General features: G+C 36.3%; 1 protein-coding gene across 1 annotated transcript; it reads left to right on the plus strand.

Moving 5' to 3' along the window:
• Positions 1-16,587: 16,587 nt before the first annotated feature.
• TAAR2 (trace amine associated receptor 2) lies at positions 16,588-17,565 on the plus strand. Its single transcript, XM_046006602.1, has one exon. The coding sequence runs from the start codon at positions 16,648-16,650 to the stop codon at positions 17,563-17,565; it is 918 nt and encodes a 305-aa protein (XP_045862558.1). The 5' UTR covers positions 16,588-16,647.
• Positions 17,566-18,777: the final 1,212 nt, after the last annotated feature.

Below are 18,777 nucleotides of genomic sequence, written 5' to 3' on the forward strand. Positions count from 1 at the left end.
ATTTCTACATTCCCAACTTCACTCTGGCTTCCATCCCCTCATGTAGAAAGTATTTTTCCCTTTTGGTTGTCCAGAGTTCACTTCCCAATTGTCATCAAATTAGCCTTTGAGAAATTTTCCACTTTGGCTGGGCACAGCCTATTGTAACTCTAGTGAGAAGATAGACCCCTGCTTTTTCCCTTAAATAAATAGACAGGTGGGTAAGCCATGCTAACATTTCCAGAGAGTCTTTCTTTAGAATATGAATCTTTAGCAGAGGGGAAAAGACAGCGATCTTTAGCAGAACTGTTAGCAGAAAACAATGAAGATATGTGGGGTTCCATTCCATCCATGTGGTAAGGTCATGACCAGACTGCTCTTGGTGTTACTGTGGTTCATGCTTACCAGACTCCAGAGCTGCTTCATGGTCTGTCCATTTCCAAACTAAGTTCTCCAATCTCTTAGATATTCCATGAATCCTAGATAGTATTCTAATAAATTCTCTTTGAGAATAATTTTTAGTTGAATCCATGGAAAGGACCTTAACTTGATACACTGCATTAGGGTAAATGCCAAGAAAGTGATTGCAATGACATGCCATTCTTTACCAAATCCAGAAAACTTCCAATCAAAACAGTCTAATTTTCCACTTACTCCCTCTCAAAGAGGGTGATTTCTATAAAATACCACTCAGGAAGAGATAAAAATAGATGCATTAGCAAAGAAGTTTGTTGGAACTGATTTATTAATAATACTTATAAAGCCATCTTAAGACATCAGTAAACTGGAAGGTCCATCCCCATTTTTAACTGTGTTCTTGAACTCAATAATCCAGTCTTTAGAGAGTCATAAATTCTTGTCAAAAGCATAAGGCAAACCATATGAACTCTAATCCATTGTAGATTCTGGTGAGTCACAGTTTCCGTTTATTCGTACATTGTCAACAAGAGCTTGCACTTTAACTTCAATGTGTAGATATATGAAGAATGATTTGTTTTTAAATCTAACAGACTATAAAATGTACTAACAAAGCAACTCTCCAGAGAGATATTTTGAATGCTGCATTGAAATAATCTAGATGGTGTAAGAATCAGATTGAAGTATTTTTTCAGATAAAGTATATGTGCATTTTCCAAAGTGTTTCAATAGAGGTTATTGAGTATATGGCCAGGAGTAAAAAGTATTCAAAGAAAATAAATTTATCTTTGACAAATCCTCCTAAAACCCCTTTCCCAAGTCTTTGAGCTTCCAGTGAATTTACACTACTCCAACATTTTGACTTGGTTGAGGCTGGTTCTCCTGTGAAATCATATCATCATCAGCATCTAATTTGTTTCTGTCTTTGATTTTTCCCAGGAGAGAGAAATCTTCGACTCATACAAATTGAAAGTTCTTAGCATATTTATCAACTTTAGTGACTTAGAAGCTTAAAGTGAAGCCACTCATAATGGTTTCTCAATGGCAAACCTTCCTCTCCATAAATAAACAAGTCAGATAAATAATAACTGAGATAGAGGATAAACTCTTAAGGTTTGTTTATTGGTCAGTGTTTCCACAATGTGTTATGTTAGAAAGTAGTGCCCTGGCTGCTGCTGGGGAGCAATAATATAAGAATAAATTATGTGGATACTCAGGTCCTATGTCAAGAAAATGATCTGTGTCAAGAGGGAAAGCTTAGCAGCCAGACACATGGGTTTGAACTCTGATGCCATATTTATCTCTTAATGTTTGGACAAAGTTACTTAAAAATTCTAAGCCTTAGTTCACTCACTTACAAATGAGAACAGTAATATTACCCGTCTCACTGGACTGTTGATTATTAGATGAGAGAAACCATCTAGCATGGAGATTTGCACATAAAAGAAAAAAAAAACACTTAGCAAACATACAATATTAGTATTATTCCTTGTCATTTTATTGGCATATGCTATGGTGGTCCTCACTCAGAATACGCTCAGGCAGGTTACACAGAGAAGTTGACATAGGCAAGCATTACATACCGGATTGTTTTTTCTTTTTTTTTTTTTTTTTTTTTCCATTTTATTTATTTTTTCAGCGTAACAGTATTCATTCTTTTTGCACAACACCCAGTGCTCCATGCAAAACGTGCCCTCCCCATTACCCACCACCTGTTCCCCCAACCTCCCACCCCTGACCCTTCAAAACCCTCAGGTTGTTTTTCAGAGTCCATAGTCTCTTATGGTTCCCCTCCCCTCCCCAATGTCCATAGCCCGCTCCCCCTCTCCCAATCCCACCTCCCCCCAGCAACCCCCAGTTTGTTTTGTGAGATTAAGAGTCATTTATGGTTTGTCTCCCTCCCAATCCCATCTTGTTTCATTTAAGGTGGTGCAGAATTACACCATCCTCTTTCTTAATGAATTTCAAAGTTACAATTATGCAAAAGAATAGCAGAAGATTTATGGCATGGTCTACACAGAAGGAAATTGAACCTGGGGTCACATTTTCACATCACTGTTCTGTGATGTGTCAGTGTTCTGTATGTAATATGTTTGAGAGGCTATGGGAATTTTTATTTCTTTAAAAAATAATGTATATAAAATGTATACACACACACACACACACACACACTATATACTTAAATACACATGTATAATACTGATATCTATTTGCAAAGTAACAATTACTTACCTATCTGATGAGTTTGAACAGATACTTTATGTCAGCCCGGAAGTACAGCAGTATAGAGCAGAAGCCTGCCGCACCCCCACAGGGACATCCTCAGCCTTTGGAAGCAGACAATCCTGAGTTCAAATCCCAGCTCTTTTCCTAGTTCCTGTGCTTTCTCTCCTTCGTGCCTTTGCTCCTGCAGCCCCCCATGCTTGAAATGCTGAAACGCCTCCTCCCTAACTCCACCTCCCTTAACTGGCTGACATTTACTCATTTTAAAGGACCCATCTTGAGTCCTCCAGGAGGCCATCTATAAATTCCCTGGATCAAGTAGGTGTTTTTCTCTGAACTCCCAAAGTATCCAAATGTGCTTCCTTGTTGGTGCCCTTAGTCATTATGCTAAGATGTCCTCTGCCCCCACTGAACTGTGAATTGCTGAAGTCAGGGAGTGTGTTTTATGCATTGTTGTATAACTTTGTGCTAAGCACAATGCCTGACACAGACAAGTCACTTTATGCTTGTTTTTAAGAGGGAATAAATGAATAAGGGATTATAATAAGGTATCCAAGGGGATCATGCTAATAAAAGTTAAAGACAGATTTGAGCCCCAGTCTCTTTTGCTACAATCTCCACCCTCCAGGAAATCTATTTCAAGAAGTGGGGCCAACAATGGATAAACTCTAGGATTTCATACTTTAATCCCAGCCAAGTCTAAGCAGATGTGCCTAGACGGGTTTAATTTTGGCAGTAAATGTGTACTTGATATGAATAGAAATTATTTTAAGAGTTATTTTTTAGAATTGTATGTATTTGAGAAAGAGAGAGAGAGAGAGAGCAAGCATGAGTGGAGGGAGGGACAAAAGGAGAAGGAGAAACAGACTCCCCACTGAGCAGGGAGCCCCCACATGAGGTTCCATCCTAGGACCCTAAGATCATGATCTGAGCCAAAAGCAGACATTTAACCAACTGAGCCACCCAAATGCCCCAAGAGTTAAGTTATTAAAACATATCTAGACTTAGCTTACAGTCTGCTGCCTAAGCTGATGTTTGATGCCCTGCCTTGAAATTTTGAGGGGATGTTTGGATTGAGACTCAGAAGTCTTCAGTTTCAACCCATAATGCATGTTCTTTGGGTTACATCTCTTCTGACAACCACTGACTTAGCCTCTTAAGAAAACGGAATTTTAAATTTTTCAGTTTGTATAGTACGGTGGAAACGTAGGAAGATACTAAATACTTAAGCACATGTAGAAAGGAGTTCAGAAGTCCTGACACATGAATCTCCAGCACCTGCCACAGGCCCCAGCACAGGATAGTTGCGCCAGGAACATGTGTCCAAGGAAGGCAGAGAGGAAAGATAAGTGATGAGAATGTGATGTTTTTAAAGCAGCAAGAAAAAGATTATTTATCAAGTTTTCTCCTGAAATTTAGGCATTTTAATGTCATATTCTCAAATTAAGGGTGACTTGACAGTCCAACTCAGGGTTTCTCAAACGCTCTCAGCCTGTGGATTAGAGCTGGATGTGACAAACATTTTACAGATCATTGTGAAATGCGAAAATTAAAACAAGGTAGTGAGTTTTTCATTTTGGAATACTTACCTAACTTAATAGATTTTCTTTCTTTCTTTCTTTCTTTCTTTCTTTCTTTCTTTCTCTCTCATTCTTTCTCTCTCCCTCCCTCCCTTCCTCCTTCTTTCTTTCTTTCTTTCTTTCTTTCTTTCTTTCTTTCTTTCGTTCGTTCTACTAAGAAGGCTCCATGCCCAGCATGGAACCCAACACAGGGCTTGAACTCAGTATCCTGAGATCAAGACCTGAGCTGAGATCGAGAGTTGGACACTCAGTCAATCAAGTGAGACACTCAGGTGCCCGTAATAAATTTTCTTTTATTTAAGATCATGATCTTGCTAAATGTTCAGGATTAAGATGTTCGTTCTTTTCTTTTATGAAAATACGGTGATAATAGATGGAAGGTTTTTAATTTTTTAATTTTTTTTAAGATTTTATTTATTTGACAGAGAACACAAGTAGGCAGAGAGGCAGGCAGAGGGAGAGAAGAAGGAAAGCAGGCTCCCTGCTGAGCAGAGAGCCGGATGCGGGGCTCAATCCCAGGACGCTGGGATCATGACCTGAGCTGAAGGCAGAGGCTTTAACCCACTGAGCCACCCAGGTGCCCCTGGAAGGTTTTTTAAATGACTATTTGATAAACCTACATTTACCATCATGTTTTTAAAATTTTTATTTATGAAATATCCACTATTCCACCCTATTACTAGCTAATCCCAATGGCAAGAAAGGTGTTTTGGGCAACAAAATCTTATGGTAGGCCTGAAACATATCAGGGAGGCATCTGGTCAGCTCCAATCACTGAAAAAATTAATGTCATAAGGACTGCTAATAATCCATAATCACAGTCAGTAGTACCAGATGACAAAGGCAACAACCAAACGCAGAATAATTCTTGCTCCAAACACAAAATTGGCCTTTCTTTGTTTTATTCCTCCTTTCACTACAGTATCTTAATTTATTCCACCTAACTCACTGATAAATTTAAAATCTAAAATTACCCATTAAGGAACAAAAAAAATAAGTATCTAGTTAAGAGTTCTCTTGTTTCAGGCAACCAGCGCTAAGGTGTGATATTATTTGAATGGTTTTGCTGAGATTTCTGAAATCTTCCAGATAGCTGATTCTTTGTTTTGTAGCTCATGATGCCAGCTCTGTAAACATATTTACATCAGATAAGAAAGTAGACTAAGGTAGAAGTCACTATTTTGCTTCTCTTGCATCAGCTGAAGTTTTCATCCTCAGATTTTCACTTTGTCTTTGCTTAGTAGTCTGAGAATTCCCCAAACATTTGATTCCTCAAATAAAGTTCTGTGATAAATGTTTTCCTATCTCTACTAAGCACAATTGCTTCCCTAATGACTTAGAGTGTGAAATTATTTCCCATCATGACCAAGACAGAACAGCAGATGTGTTAATGATGCCCTCTGGTCTCTATTTACTTGGAAGTTTGGCAAATGAGAGCAAAGCAACAGAGATGCTGCTTGTACTTGTCTCTTTGGATGTGGACTCAAATTGCTTCTTCCGAGTGTCAAACTGTAAATGAATGGCGGTGGGCATTGGCAAATATCCAATCAACACATTTAATTACTGTTATTAGCAATTCTCACAAGACTTTGAACAAACAGAAGAGTTTGCAAACAGTGACATCATATGCTTGAAATATTTTAGCTTTATTTTTAAATGGCTTAGGATTTTCATCTTATCTGTATATTGTCCTAAGCATGGAAAATTTAAAAAGTTTGAAGAATAAGGAAAACCACATAGATCCATCCATTGGTTTTCCTTCCATGGTTCAAATTACAAGGAACAATAAAATAAAACTCAAGAGAACAAACACTGCAATAACACCTGTTTTCTACCACGCAGTAGACTAGATGTGGAATTACCACCAAGCTAAATTTGATTATGTACAACTAGGTGACAGGTTAGTTCTATATGAAAAAGGGAAGTGAAAAAACATATTCATTACCTGGGTGCATCGTCTAAACTCTTCCTCACAACTCCTGTTGCCACCATCAAATAAAACCACAACCAAAAGAGACCAGAATCATTGCTTGTGATGTACACTAGAAGCATATTGCCCTGAGTTTACGTTCAAACACTGGTGATTATTAGCTATTTATCCATGTTCAGTAGCAGAAAGTAATTTTTTAAACCTCTTTAAATTTCAGTTTTCTCACTTGTAAAGTGGGAAATACGTAACTTCCAATGTGTTGTGAAGATTTATTCATTCATTAAATCACTTATTCATTTATATAGTAAGTATTTATTGAGCACTTGTTATAGCCCATTGTGTGAGCTACATGCTAAGGGTTCAGACAGGAACAAGACCAACATGTTCCTGGTCCCTCTGAAATTTTCATGGAAAGAAAACTAAGCTTTTGGAAATGAAATGAGATTATAGTTTATCACATGTTTGCATGATGTATAGTACAAAGTTCATAGCACATGGTCAACAAATTAGCTATGGTTATGATTATGATTTACAATTCATTTAGGTATTGCTGATTTAGTCCATACCACAGAGAATTTTTTTTAAAGATTTGATTTATCTGACAGAGAGAGAGAGAGAATGTACAAACACACAAGCAGGACGGACCACCCGGCAGAGGAAGAGGGAGAGGTAGACTCCCCACTGACTAGGGAGCCAGAAGCAGGGCCAATGACCTGAGGCAAAGGCAGATGCTTAATCAATTGAGCTATCCAGGGGCAGAGAGAATTTAAAGGTATATCCCTGATATCCATCTTTTTTTTTTTTAAGATTTTATTTATTTATTTGACAGAGAGAGAGATCACAAGTAGACAGAGAAGCAGGCAGAGAGAGAGGAGGAAGCAGGCTCCCTGCGGAGCAGAGAGCCCGATGCGGGGCTCCATCCCAGGACCCTGAGATCATGACCTGAGCCGAAGGCAGCGGCTTAATCCACTGAGCCACCCAGGCACCCCTCCCTGATATCCATCTTGAGCTCAGATCTCTTTCTGTTTAGCTGATATATCAAATCCTCAAGGTCATTGCTGTGTTGATACAGTCACTGCCTCCTACTCTGTTTCTATTCTTTTTTGGCCAACTTACATAAAACACATGGGTGTCTTTGTCTGTCTATATTGGGCATCTCCATTTCAGCAGGAATCAAAATTCTGTATGTACAAATCAAACTAATTTATCCCATTGTCCCACGTTCTCCTCCCATGTTCAATGTTGAAAGACACCACTATCCTTGCAATTGCTCAAGCTGACTCTGGGAGGAGTTCTTAATTCCTCCTCTTCCTTACTCCTCACATCCTGTCAAATATGGGGTATGTATCCTAATTCAGGACCCAACTTTCCCTCCATGAACTCCGGATAAATCCTAAAACTGGTTTCATTCCTCAACTTTTTTTTTTTTTTTAAGATTTTATTTATTTATTTGACAGACAGAGAACACAAGTAGGCAGAGAGGCAGACAGAGAGAGAGGGGGAAGCAGGCTCTCTGCCGAGCAGAGAGCCCGATGCGGGGCTCGATCCCAGGACCCTGAGATCATGACCTGGGCCGAAGGCAGAGGCCTCAACCCACTGAGCCACCCAGGCGCCCCTCATTCCTCAACTTTTAACCATTCTAGTCCAGTCTCCACACAGTAACCACTGATTCATGTAAAACCCATATTTAGCCCCTTGTCCAAATATCTTTCTGCTGTTGAACATTTTTATGTCTTTTGTAGTACTTTTTGTATTACTTACATTACAATGTCCAAAATCCCTGGCTAACAGAAAAGACCATCTATGGTCTGTCCTGCCTACCTTTCTATCTGTATGTTCTACCCATTTCCTACAAGCATATTATATTTCAGCCACACCAAGTTACCTAAATTTCCCGAGAATTCTGTCTTTTCAGAACCAGGTTTTTCAAAACGTGGACTTTCAACACTCTATTTCTGCAGTTCAGAATGTCCTTCATCGTGGTGCATGGGTGATTCAGTCAGTTGAGCGGTCAGCTCTTGGTTTTGGCTTAGGTCATGATTGCAGGGTCCTGGGATTAAGCTCTCTCTGCCTCAGGCTCTGTGCTCAGCTGGGACTGTGCTTGATTCTCTCTCTCCTTCTCCCTCTGCCCCTACCCACTCTCTCTCTCTTTCTCTCTCAAATCAACAAACAAATAAATAAATCTTTAGAAGAAAAAATAATTTCCTTTATCAAATTGTTTACATCTTCATTCTCAAAGCCTTGCCATAGCCTCTTTGCTGAAGCTTGCTTGCTAGAGAGCCACTCTGCCCCTGATGGTACTTTCTTCTCTGACCTCCAGAGGCAACTCAGACATAGTTCTATTACTGCGCATAATTCAGTGCAGCGTGATGATCTTTTCTACAAATATTGAATAGCATGTTTAACATATAACATATATGTTATAGCATATAACAATATATGTAAGGTACAAATGTTAGGCATAAAAATCACTACTACAAACATCCATGCAGATTATAAGACATATGCTTAGAAAAAATAACATTGTTTTAAAAAATTTTTATTAATTTATAGTTCATTTCATTTTCCTTATGCTAAACTTTTGTCAGTTACATGTGTGACAAATACTTTCCCCAATTAGTAGTTTATTTTTTTTGTTTCTTATGGTAACTACTGTTAAACATAAATTCTTTATTCTCATGTAGTCAAATTTATCAAGCTTTATTTTTTGTTCCTTTTGTGACAGCAGTAATCCTTTTCTACAATGAGATCATAAAGACATTTTCCCAAATGTCTTCTTTGAGTGTTATAGCTTGGCTTTTCATATCTAGGCTTTTAATTCACCTTAATTCTGGAATTGATTGGTGCATGTGTGTGAGATAGGGTCCAATTTCATTTATCTTTTCTATATAATTGTCCTAACCCCCTTAACCATTCTTCATTAATCTGTTGTGAGTAATTTCATAAATCATATTTCCGTATGTATAAAGGAAAATATGTAATTTTAGGCTCTTTGAAGTTTCCCTTACTTGTATCGACACCACAATGTCTTAACTACTATAAATTTATATTAAGTCTTTAAATGAGGTAAAACAAAATTCCCTTCATCCCATTTTCATCCTCCTCCTCTTCTTCCTTTTTCTTTTTCTTCCTCTGGAGAATTTAGGTTTATGTGGCCCTTTGTAATTCCTTATAAATTATTGAGATGACTTGTCACATAATACACACACATGCACACACATATGCACACTCATACCCTCTGGAATTTTGATAGAGGCTATATTAAAGATATAGATCATTTTGAGGAAAATTAGCACCTTCACCAAAATTATTCTTCCAATCCCAGAATATGGTATATTTCTTCATTTATTTAGGGCTTCATTTATGTCTTTAAATAAGATTTTAAACCTTTTCCATAAAGAACTTTCACATCTATTTTTAAAGTTATTTTATGCATTTTTTGATTATGTTGTAAAGATAGACTTTTAAAAAGTTATGATTTCTAATCTTTTCTTGTTATAAAAGTGACATATTTCTATACACTGATTTTTATAGCAACCTTGTAAATCTTGCTTATTAATTCTAAAAATATAACATGTATTTTGAATATTTTATATAGATGTTTGTATCATTTGTCAATAATAACAATTTTTCCCATTTCTAATCCTTATACATTTTTCTTCTGCTTTTCTTTACTGGCCAAAGCCTTCATCAAAAGGAAATGAAGTGGTTTTAGAGGGTTTCAGAGGGTTTTCATTATCCTCAAGGGAATAATGTTTCATCATTAAGAAAGCTGTCTGTTGAAAACTTTTCAGTTTTTGCAGAGATACTCTTAATTGGGTTTATAGATATCATTTTCCCCCTAGTATGCCGCAAGTTATTTTTTAAAATCATAAATGGATTTGAATTTTATCATGTGTCAGTTGAGATAATTGAATGATTACCTGCTCTTATTCCGACATTGTGAATGACTACAAGTCATGTCCTAATGTCAAAATGTCAAACTGTGCTTATATACCTGGGTAAAAATGTAGGTAGAATTTATCTTTTCTTTTAAAAAAATAAATCAGTAGTCTATAGACTGTTACCTTTATGTTTATGAGTAAGAACAAACTTTAATTTTCCTATACTATATATTCTTGTGAGGATTTCATAGGCTCATATGAAGTTTATGCTAACCTCATAAAAATCTGTATCCTGGTTTTCGATTCTTCTCTTTAAAACACCTTATAGTTGAGCTTTTTTCTATCAAATGGCAGACTGGCCATTTTCTGTATTCTAGAGGTTTGTGTAAGACAGGAATTATTTGGTTCTGGAATGCTCAGTAGGGCTTGCTATTAAAACCATCTGGGCATGAAGTTTTCTTTATGAGAACATTCAAATTATTCATTTTAATGTCCCCAGACTAAGCACAGATGTTTCTGCTTTAATGTAATGTGTGGGTACCAGAGAAACCAATGTTATTAAAACAGTGCTCTATGAATGAATAATAGAGCTAATGGGGGAAATAGGATTACTGGCAGACCACCCAAGCCCCATGTCGCACTGTACCTGGGACCTAAAAAGCAATAATAATCCTAACAAAAACATGAGTAGAGTAAATTTGCACTCAGCTTCTCAGTGAATTTCTTTGACGGGCTTGTGCCTATGAATTCTGGATGCATGAATGCATTTGCTTCCAATAGAGAATAGTTTAATGACGAAATAAAAATTAAAAATCTAACCTCTGAAAATGCATGCCATTGATCATTAATTTAAAAAAAAACACAAAACACAAAAAAAACCCCCAAAAAATTAGCATTGGAGGAAACACGTCTACCATCTTTTCATATGTACTCTTGACATCCCCAGAGATTCCTGATGCCACCATTTTCAAAACCACCAAAGCAGCAACTACTTCTGCTTCAGCAAGATCCTTAAGGCCTATATATAGAGAGAGAAAGGCTATATGTATATTCTCTCTCTCTCTCTCTCTCTCTCTCTCTATATATATATATATATCTACTGCTAGGGTTCTTTTTTCAATTGTAAGGAAGCCTGTCATAATTACTTCAAAACATTAATGTGTTGGGAAAGATCACAGGAGAATCAACATATAATTCTGAATTATACTGACATCATCCTACTATAGATCAATTGGACATGAGCTAATTTATAGTATGGAAGCACACACTGTCCAACAGACTGTCTCTCATTTCTCCTTGTGTCAGCTTCTATGAACTATATTTTTCTAGGAATTTCTAGGTTTTCCATTGTTTTGGTATAAAGTTGTTCATAGTATATAATTATGTTTTTAATATTTGCTGAGTATGTAGTTACACATATTCATATGCTTTTTAATTTCTAATATTGTTTATTTTTTCTCTCTCTTTTTCTCTAAAATATCTAGGCTTTATTTAATCTTTCTATTTTATATTGGTTTCCTGAGTCAATTATTGCTCTTATTTTATTATTTTTTCCTTTCTTTTCTTTGGGTATTTCATTGCTCTTTTTCTAAATTCTTAATTTGGATGATTATTTAGCTAATTTTCAGTCTTTCTTCTTTTCTAATATAAGCATTTAAGGAAAAAATTATCCTTTTCCATTTTATTTTTAGATGACTCTTTCAAGCCTTAATACATTTTTTATTGCCTAGTTCAAAGTAAGTTCCAATTTTAATGTGTGATTCTCTTTTATAGTCAATGAGTGATTTCAAAGTATCCCAAGATAAGGGATTTTTTTCTAGTTACCTTTTTATTTACTTATGGCTTAATTGCTCTGTGCTTAGACAAACCTGATAAACATCATGTCAGTCCCTTGAAATTAGTTGAGACTTTACTTTATATCCCAATATTTTATCTGTTTTTGTAAATGTTTTGTGTATACCCTAGAAGACTGTAGGTTCTGCAGTTGTTTTGTTGTGCCTTACCTATTTTCGTTAGGTCTAGCTTATCTAAAAATCTTACTAATATTTGGTACTTATTCTTTCAATTATTGATAGATACGTGTTAAAATCTGCCACAAGTGTTGTGGACTTTGTCTAATTTTCCATGTAGTTTGGTCAGTTTTTCTCTTTATAGATTCTATATAGTAGACTATGATTAAATTTAAACACATTACATCATCTTGGCAAATTGAACTTCTTTCATTTTGTATCCTTTCCCCTAGTAATGCTTTTTGCCTTAACATATATATTGTCTGATATTAACATGACTATACAAGTTTGCTTTTGATTATATTTGTTTGGAATTTTTTTCATTTTCAAAATGTCTGTATCCTGGTTTTCGATTCTTCTCTTTAAAACAGCTTATAGTTGAGCTTTTTTCTATCAAATCTGATACTCTCTTTTAAGAAGGAGAGTTACAGAAGACAAGATCAAATAGATAGCTGGAATGGCTAATATTAGAGCTTTGAATGTTATTTCAAGAAGGGAAGCCATTGGAGAGTATTGAGCATGATCATATCACACATTTTTTTCTTTCATGCCTTTCTCATTTCTTTTTCCCCCCTCCCTTCCTCCATTCCTTCCTTCTTTGCTGGCTTCCTTCCTTCCTTCTCTTTTTTGGTAGTACAAAAATTCTTTGTTTAAAATCTTCTCTGTTAGTATGTGTTTGTGGTGGGAAAGGATAAAGGTCACGATAAAGTGGAAACAGAATCTAGTAGTATAGGATAAACTGACAATCTCAATACGAAGTATTTGAGTGACAAGGAAAGTTGCCACGATAAATGAGTGCTTTAGTAATCCAGAGATGTCATTATCAGACTAAAGTAAACATAATTCAATTTTTTGCAGATTAAAAGAGTTAAGATATATTTTTAAAAATCTTTAATGTGAATTACATTTTCAGAAACAGTAGGAAACACTTTAAGCATAGTCTCAGTGATTTGATTGGGTAATAAACTGTGGTATTTATTTTCTAGAAGGGAACATGTACTATCCTAAAATGACTAGTGTTTTGTGTCTGAATTAAAGGCTAGAAGAAAGGAGTTCCTAAAAGGTTTTGAACCATAACATCTACATAAAACTTTTTCAGTGTCATAAGACATGTGAATTTTGTTTTAAAATTAGCTTCATCATTTTGTAATGATACCTTAATCAACATTGTTCTAGCGGTCTTAGCACAATACATTAAAATAAGAAATTAAAAGCCTAAAGTATCGAAAAAGAGGAAATAAAACTACAATTATTTATATATAGTATGATTAATCACACAGAAAAAAACAAAAGAATCTACAGGGAAATTTTTCAAATAATAAGAGAATTCAGCAAGTTGCCCCATTCTTCCAGATCTAAGAGGGTTGATGAGATTTGTTCTTTTTTTTTTTTTAAAGATTTTATTCATTTATTTGACAGACAGAGATCACAAGTAGGCAGAGAGGCAGGCAGAGAGAGGAAGCAGGCTCCCCACTGAGCAGAGAGCCTGATGCGGGGCTCGATCCCAGGACCCTGGGATTATGACCTGAGCTGAAGGCAGACTGAGCCACCCAGGCGCCCCTGAGATTTGTTCTTTTAGTCACTTTTATGTGGAAAAGAGAAAGAAAAAGAAAAAGAAGAACAATGGATGGTATAGCCTCTTCTCAGTGACTGGAATGTGAGACAAATGTGGACTATGATAATCTCAGATTTTCCTAAAGAGATGCAAGACATATGTCCTTTTTCTACTGGAGACACTGGTCCCATCCCTGTGCAGTTGGGATCAGATTCCTTGGGGCCACCTATAATGAACACAACAGTTCAGATTTGCTTTTACAGTCATTATGGGATAGCAGACTTCAAGACCTCAGGTCAGGTGATGACAACTTAGGTAAACAGACACTCCTGAGAGGATGGGAGAGTGCTTTAAGCTTATTAAATTGTTCAACTTCAGAGCAGCAAGGATTTGTTTTTTGCTTCCCCTCCCCACCTTAAAATTTTCAGCCTCAGTTCCCTCAAGACTAATTGAAAGTTCTAGAAGAGCATAAGTCACATAGTGCAAGTCTTCTAGTTCCATATAAAAGAAACAAGGCAGTAAAATTCCTTCTGGAAGGAATTTCATTAACAATGGCATCTTCTGCTGTAAAACAGGTATGTGGAAAAGGGATTAAGGATGGACCTGGGTTTTCTCTTTCTTGAGGTTTTGTTAAAAGTAAATTGTCACTCTAATTGTGTTATAGCATTACGCATGACTTGATTCTTCTGTTTTGCATTTTTGTCATGTGCAAAGAGTATGTATAGGAATGTGAAAGATGGTTGGTGCAGGATTTAATACGAATTTGTAATAAAAGGCTGAGTCAGTCTATTATGTGAATAGGATAATGTGTTGCTTTTGGAAGTGCAGCTAGTTCCTTGGAAAGAAGATATGGAATCCTAGAAAGGGTTAACTCTTCACAAGTGGCTGAGTAAATTATCACTGGTGTTCACCTAAGTGTAGTGAGAGTTAAGACAGAACTAGGATTTTATACACAACCCCATTCCTTTACTTTCTTAGGAACAGTATTTTCTAGTCAAATGTATTCTTGAGTGGTGTTCATCCCAACAAGGAAGAAAGATGAGAAGAAAATCACGTTGATAGTGTTCTTTGCATATCAGGCATTGTACTAAAGCTGTTCATATGTGTTATTTAATATGTTATGATTCATTAACATGGAATATTTGAGAGAAATTGAAAAACTGAAAGAAACTAAAAGCTTGGGTAAGGGCAGAATAATTCCAGAAAGGTATAAAGAATGATTAACAGGAAGAAGAACTTTGTAGTCTGTTGAAAGTTTAAAAAATGGTTGCTAAAAAAATAAATAAATAAATAAATAAATAAATAAATGGTTGCTAAAGCAAAGGGGTTTTTACTATTTACTGTATTTACCAAATTTAATAAGGTACAGACAAATTAGATTGAGGGTGCTTGGGTGGCTCAGTCAGTTAAGCATTTGCCTTTGGCTCAGGTCATGATCATAGGGTCCTGAGGTTGAATCCTGCATAAGGTTCCCTGCTCCTCAGGGAATCTACTTTCCCTCTGCCTCTCTCTCTGGGTCTCTCATGAATAAATAAATAAAATCTTTAAAAAGAAAAAGAAAGAAATGAAATTGCATTAGAAAAATCAGAAAATTCCTTATTATTGTGGTCATGGCCCTGCAATTTAATCACTTTCCCAGGGAATGTAGAAAATATTTTTATTTTTAACAAATTAATAGAATACAGTTTAGATATGGTATTTATTTATTATTCATGAATGGGCAAGCAATTCTTTAAGTTCTGGATCATTAAATTTTGTGCTTCTTATAGATAAGCAATAATGGAGAAAAGACCAGACTTTAATTCTCTTGCCATCCATGTATCTATATGTGCTTATATTAGTAGTTTAAAAAAAATTTTAGTGTCACTAGAAGAATATGACTTGAAAGTATTGTTTTATGTCTCAGCATTCACAGATAATCACTGCGGAAGATATGAAAGATATGGCCATTGAAAGGTTTAAATTGATGATGGAAGTCACATTACCCCAGAGAGGACAATGATGCTTACAGGAAGGTTACTTAAAAGGCTTGCTTGGTGAAGTCACCAAATAGTCATCTCCTGTGTCCCTTCCTGCTCTATGGCAGGGGTTCGAGGAAGACATATTCTAATGTATGCATCATGCTATGTGTTTCAAAGAACTTTATTATAGTTCTTAGAGTTGATTGGCTAATTAAGTTTCCAGAATGCTACATGGAAGGGAGGTCAGTTCTGCGCTCTATGATTTGAAGCCTAGAAGGATTGAGTATGACGTTCCAAACATTGACTGTAGGATGATTATTATATCAAAGTCACTAAGCCAGGATCACAAAGAAGTTTGCAATTAAATCCACATATAATTTAAAGGGTCAACTGTACTGCATTTTCCAATTTGTAAAGACATATGAGTTCCTATGTTCATTGCAACATTATTTACAATAGCTAAGAGGTGAAAGCAACCTAAATGTCCATCGATAGATTAGTGGATAAAGAAGATGTGTTGTATATATATCTATATTGAAATATTATTTGAATAAAATCTACTTATTTGTTCAATATTTATTTGAGGAAGAAGTGAATGTATTGTCTGATACATATCTAATCTTTCTATGAACATAAAGAACATTGGTTATAATGAATTAGATAATGAACTTGTTGCTTCTTCTCTTCCCCTTCATTTCTCCTTCCAGTCTTCTCTTTCTCTTCCTCTTTTTCTTTTTTTAAAATTTCTGGTCCTGGCATAAAGTAAGAGCTTACTAAATGTTGGTGGTATAATTTGTATCTGGGAATGTATAAAGTAAATAATGATCATTTAAGCTCAGGTTAAAAATTCTATGAAGTTCCAAATAAAGGTTAGGATAAATAAATGAGAAAGATCATAACTAATACTTTAGCATAAATTATCTTCCTTGAGTCTTCGATATTTTTCTTGAGTTGTTCTACAAAACATTACCTAAATTGTAGAATGTTTTATGTATTGCCTGACAAAATTTCATGTGTTCTTGATTTTTCTGAAGGAAATATTGGATTGCTCTGGATATGGGAATGGATCTTGCCCAGAAAATCAAAGATCACTGGGTGTCCGAGCAGCTATGTATTCATTTATGGCAGGAGCCATATTCATCACGGTGTTTGGCAACCTTGCCATGATCATTTCCATTTCCTACTTCAAGCAGCTTCACACACCAACCAACTTCCTCATCCTCTCCATGGCAGTCACTGATTTCCTCCTGGGACTCACCATCATGCCTTACAGTATGGTCAGATCAGTGGAGACTTGCTGGTATTTTGGGCTTACATTTTGCAAGATTCATTATAGTTTTGACCTAATGCTTAGCATAACGTCCATTTTCCATCTTTGCTCAGTGGCCATTGATAGATATTATGCTATCTGTTACCCTTTACGTTATTCCACAAAAATAACGACTCCCCTCATTAAGCGGTTGCTACTTCTCTGTTGGTCTGTCCCTGGAGCATTTGCTTTCGGGGTGGTTTTCTCTGAGGCCTATGCTGATGGGATAGAAGGCTATGACATCTTGGTGGCTTGTTCTAGTTCCTGTCCAGTGATGTTCAATAAGCTGTGGGGGACCACCTTGTTTATGGCGGGTTTCTTCACTCCAGGGTCTGTGATGGTGGGAATTTATGGCAAGATTTTTGCAGTGTCGAGAAAACATGCTCGTGCAATCAATAATTTGCCAGAAAATCAAAATAACCAAATGAGGAAAGACAAAAAAGCTGCCAAAACTTTAGGAATAGTGATGGGTGTTTTCTTACTATGTTGGTTTCCTTGCTTCTTCACGATTTTATTGGATCCCTTTTTGGACTTCTCTACTCCTGTGGTTTTGTTTGATGCTTTGACATGGTTTGGCTATTTTAATTCCACGTGTAATCCCTTAATATATGGTTTCTTCTACCCCTGGTTTCGCAGAGCACTGAAGTACATTTTACTAGGGAAAATTTGCAGCTCACATTATAATACTAATTTGTTTACTCAAAAAGAAACTGAATAGACTTCTTCTGTAGGAATGAATTGAAGCAAAAAAACTGTAACTTAGAAGAATAAAGTCACCTAAAGTGTGTGTGTGTGTGTGTGTGTGTGTGTGTGTGTGTGTGTGTGTCTGGGCATGGCCATGTGCACAAGTGTGTGCACACTTTTGGCTATCATGGCAAGCTTTTCATTTCTAAGACTTGAGGGGAAAAAAAGGAATCTTTTTCAGAATACTTGATATATCCACTACTTCTAGGTGGGTAGGTAGGTAGAAGAAGAAGAAGAAGAAGAAGAAGGGAAAGTGAGAAAGAAAGAACAAACAGAGGAGAAGAGGAAAAGTCAGGAATGGTGTGAGGAGAACACACAGGACTTTTACCCCATTTGGAAGGGATCAGGGCACAAACAGACCTTGAGGATGCTGCTCCCTCTCACCACCACGAACACTTTGTGTGGTATTTCCATTCACTTTTTCCTCCTCAGCATCCGAACGGATGTATTTTGAAACATCAACAACTAATAATTTTAGATAAATAAATATGGCAATAATTTAAAAAATGCATATTCTGTCAGGAACCAGTCATTGGTTAGCAGGAAGTTACACTTTACTAGATTTTACTGTGGTGAGGCTAAACGTTTCTTAAAAGAAAAGGGCAACTGCACATCAGAGGCAACAGATTTCATTCATGTTTTCACCAATGTATCACCTTAATCACAGCCACTGACAAGTTTCTGTTCATTTGCAGGAGAACTCTGTGCAGTCCTTCCTTCCTTCCTGGGACTCATTCACATTTTGTATTGCTAATTGGTGTTCTTATTTCTTTTTCTCTTAAGAGAGAGAGTGTGTGCACAAGTCGGGGTAGGAGCAGAGGGGGAGCAAGAGAATCTTAGGCAGACCCCATGCCCAGTGTGGACTTTACTGGTAGCTGGACTTCATTGCCCTGAGATTATGATGTGGGCTGAAACCAAGAGTCAGCCACTAAATGGACTGAATCACCCAGGCCTCCCTATGTTCTGATTTTTAATAAATGTAAATATATACCAAAAAGTTGTGGGTTATTGTTTGTTTAATTTTCATACATACATGTTTGAATCATAGAGTGGTGAGAGGAGGAAGCTATTTATGGGGGGGTATTTATAAGTATTTATGGGGGGGTCTAGTACTGGAAACCATATATTTGTTATTCACTGTCCTTTTAACTGTAAGCTGAGACCCATAAATAACTCCTGAAATGAA

This window comes from Meles meles, chromosome 5, assembly GCF_922984935.1.
Source record: "Meles meles chromosome 5, mMelMel3.1 paternal haplotype, whole genome shotgun sequence".
Taxonomy (NCBI): Eukaryota; Metazoa; Chordata; class Mammalia; order Carnivora; family Mustelidae; genus Meles; species Meles meles.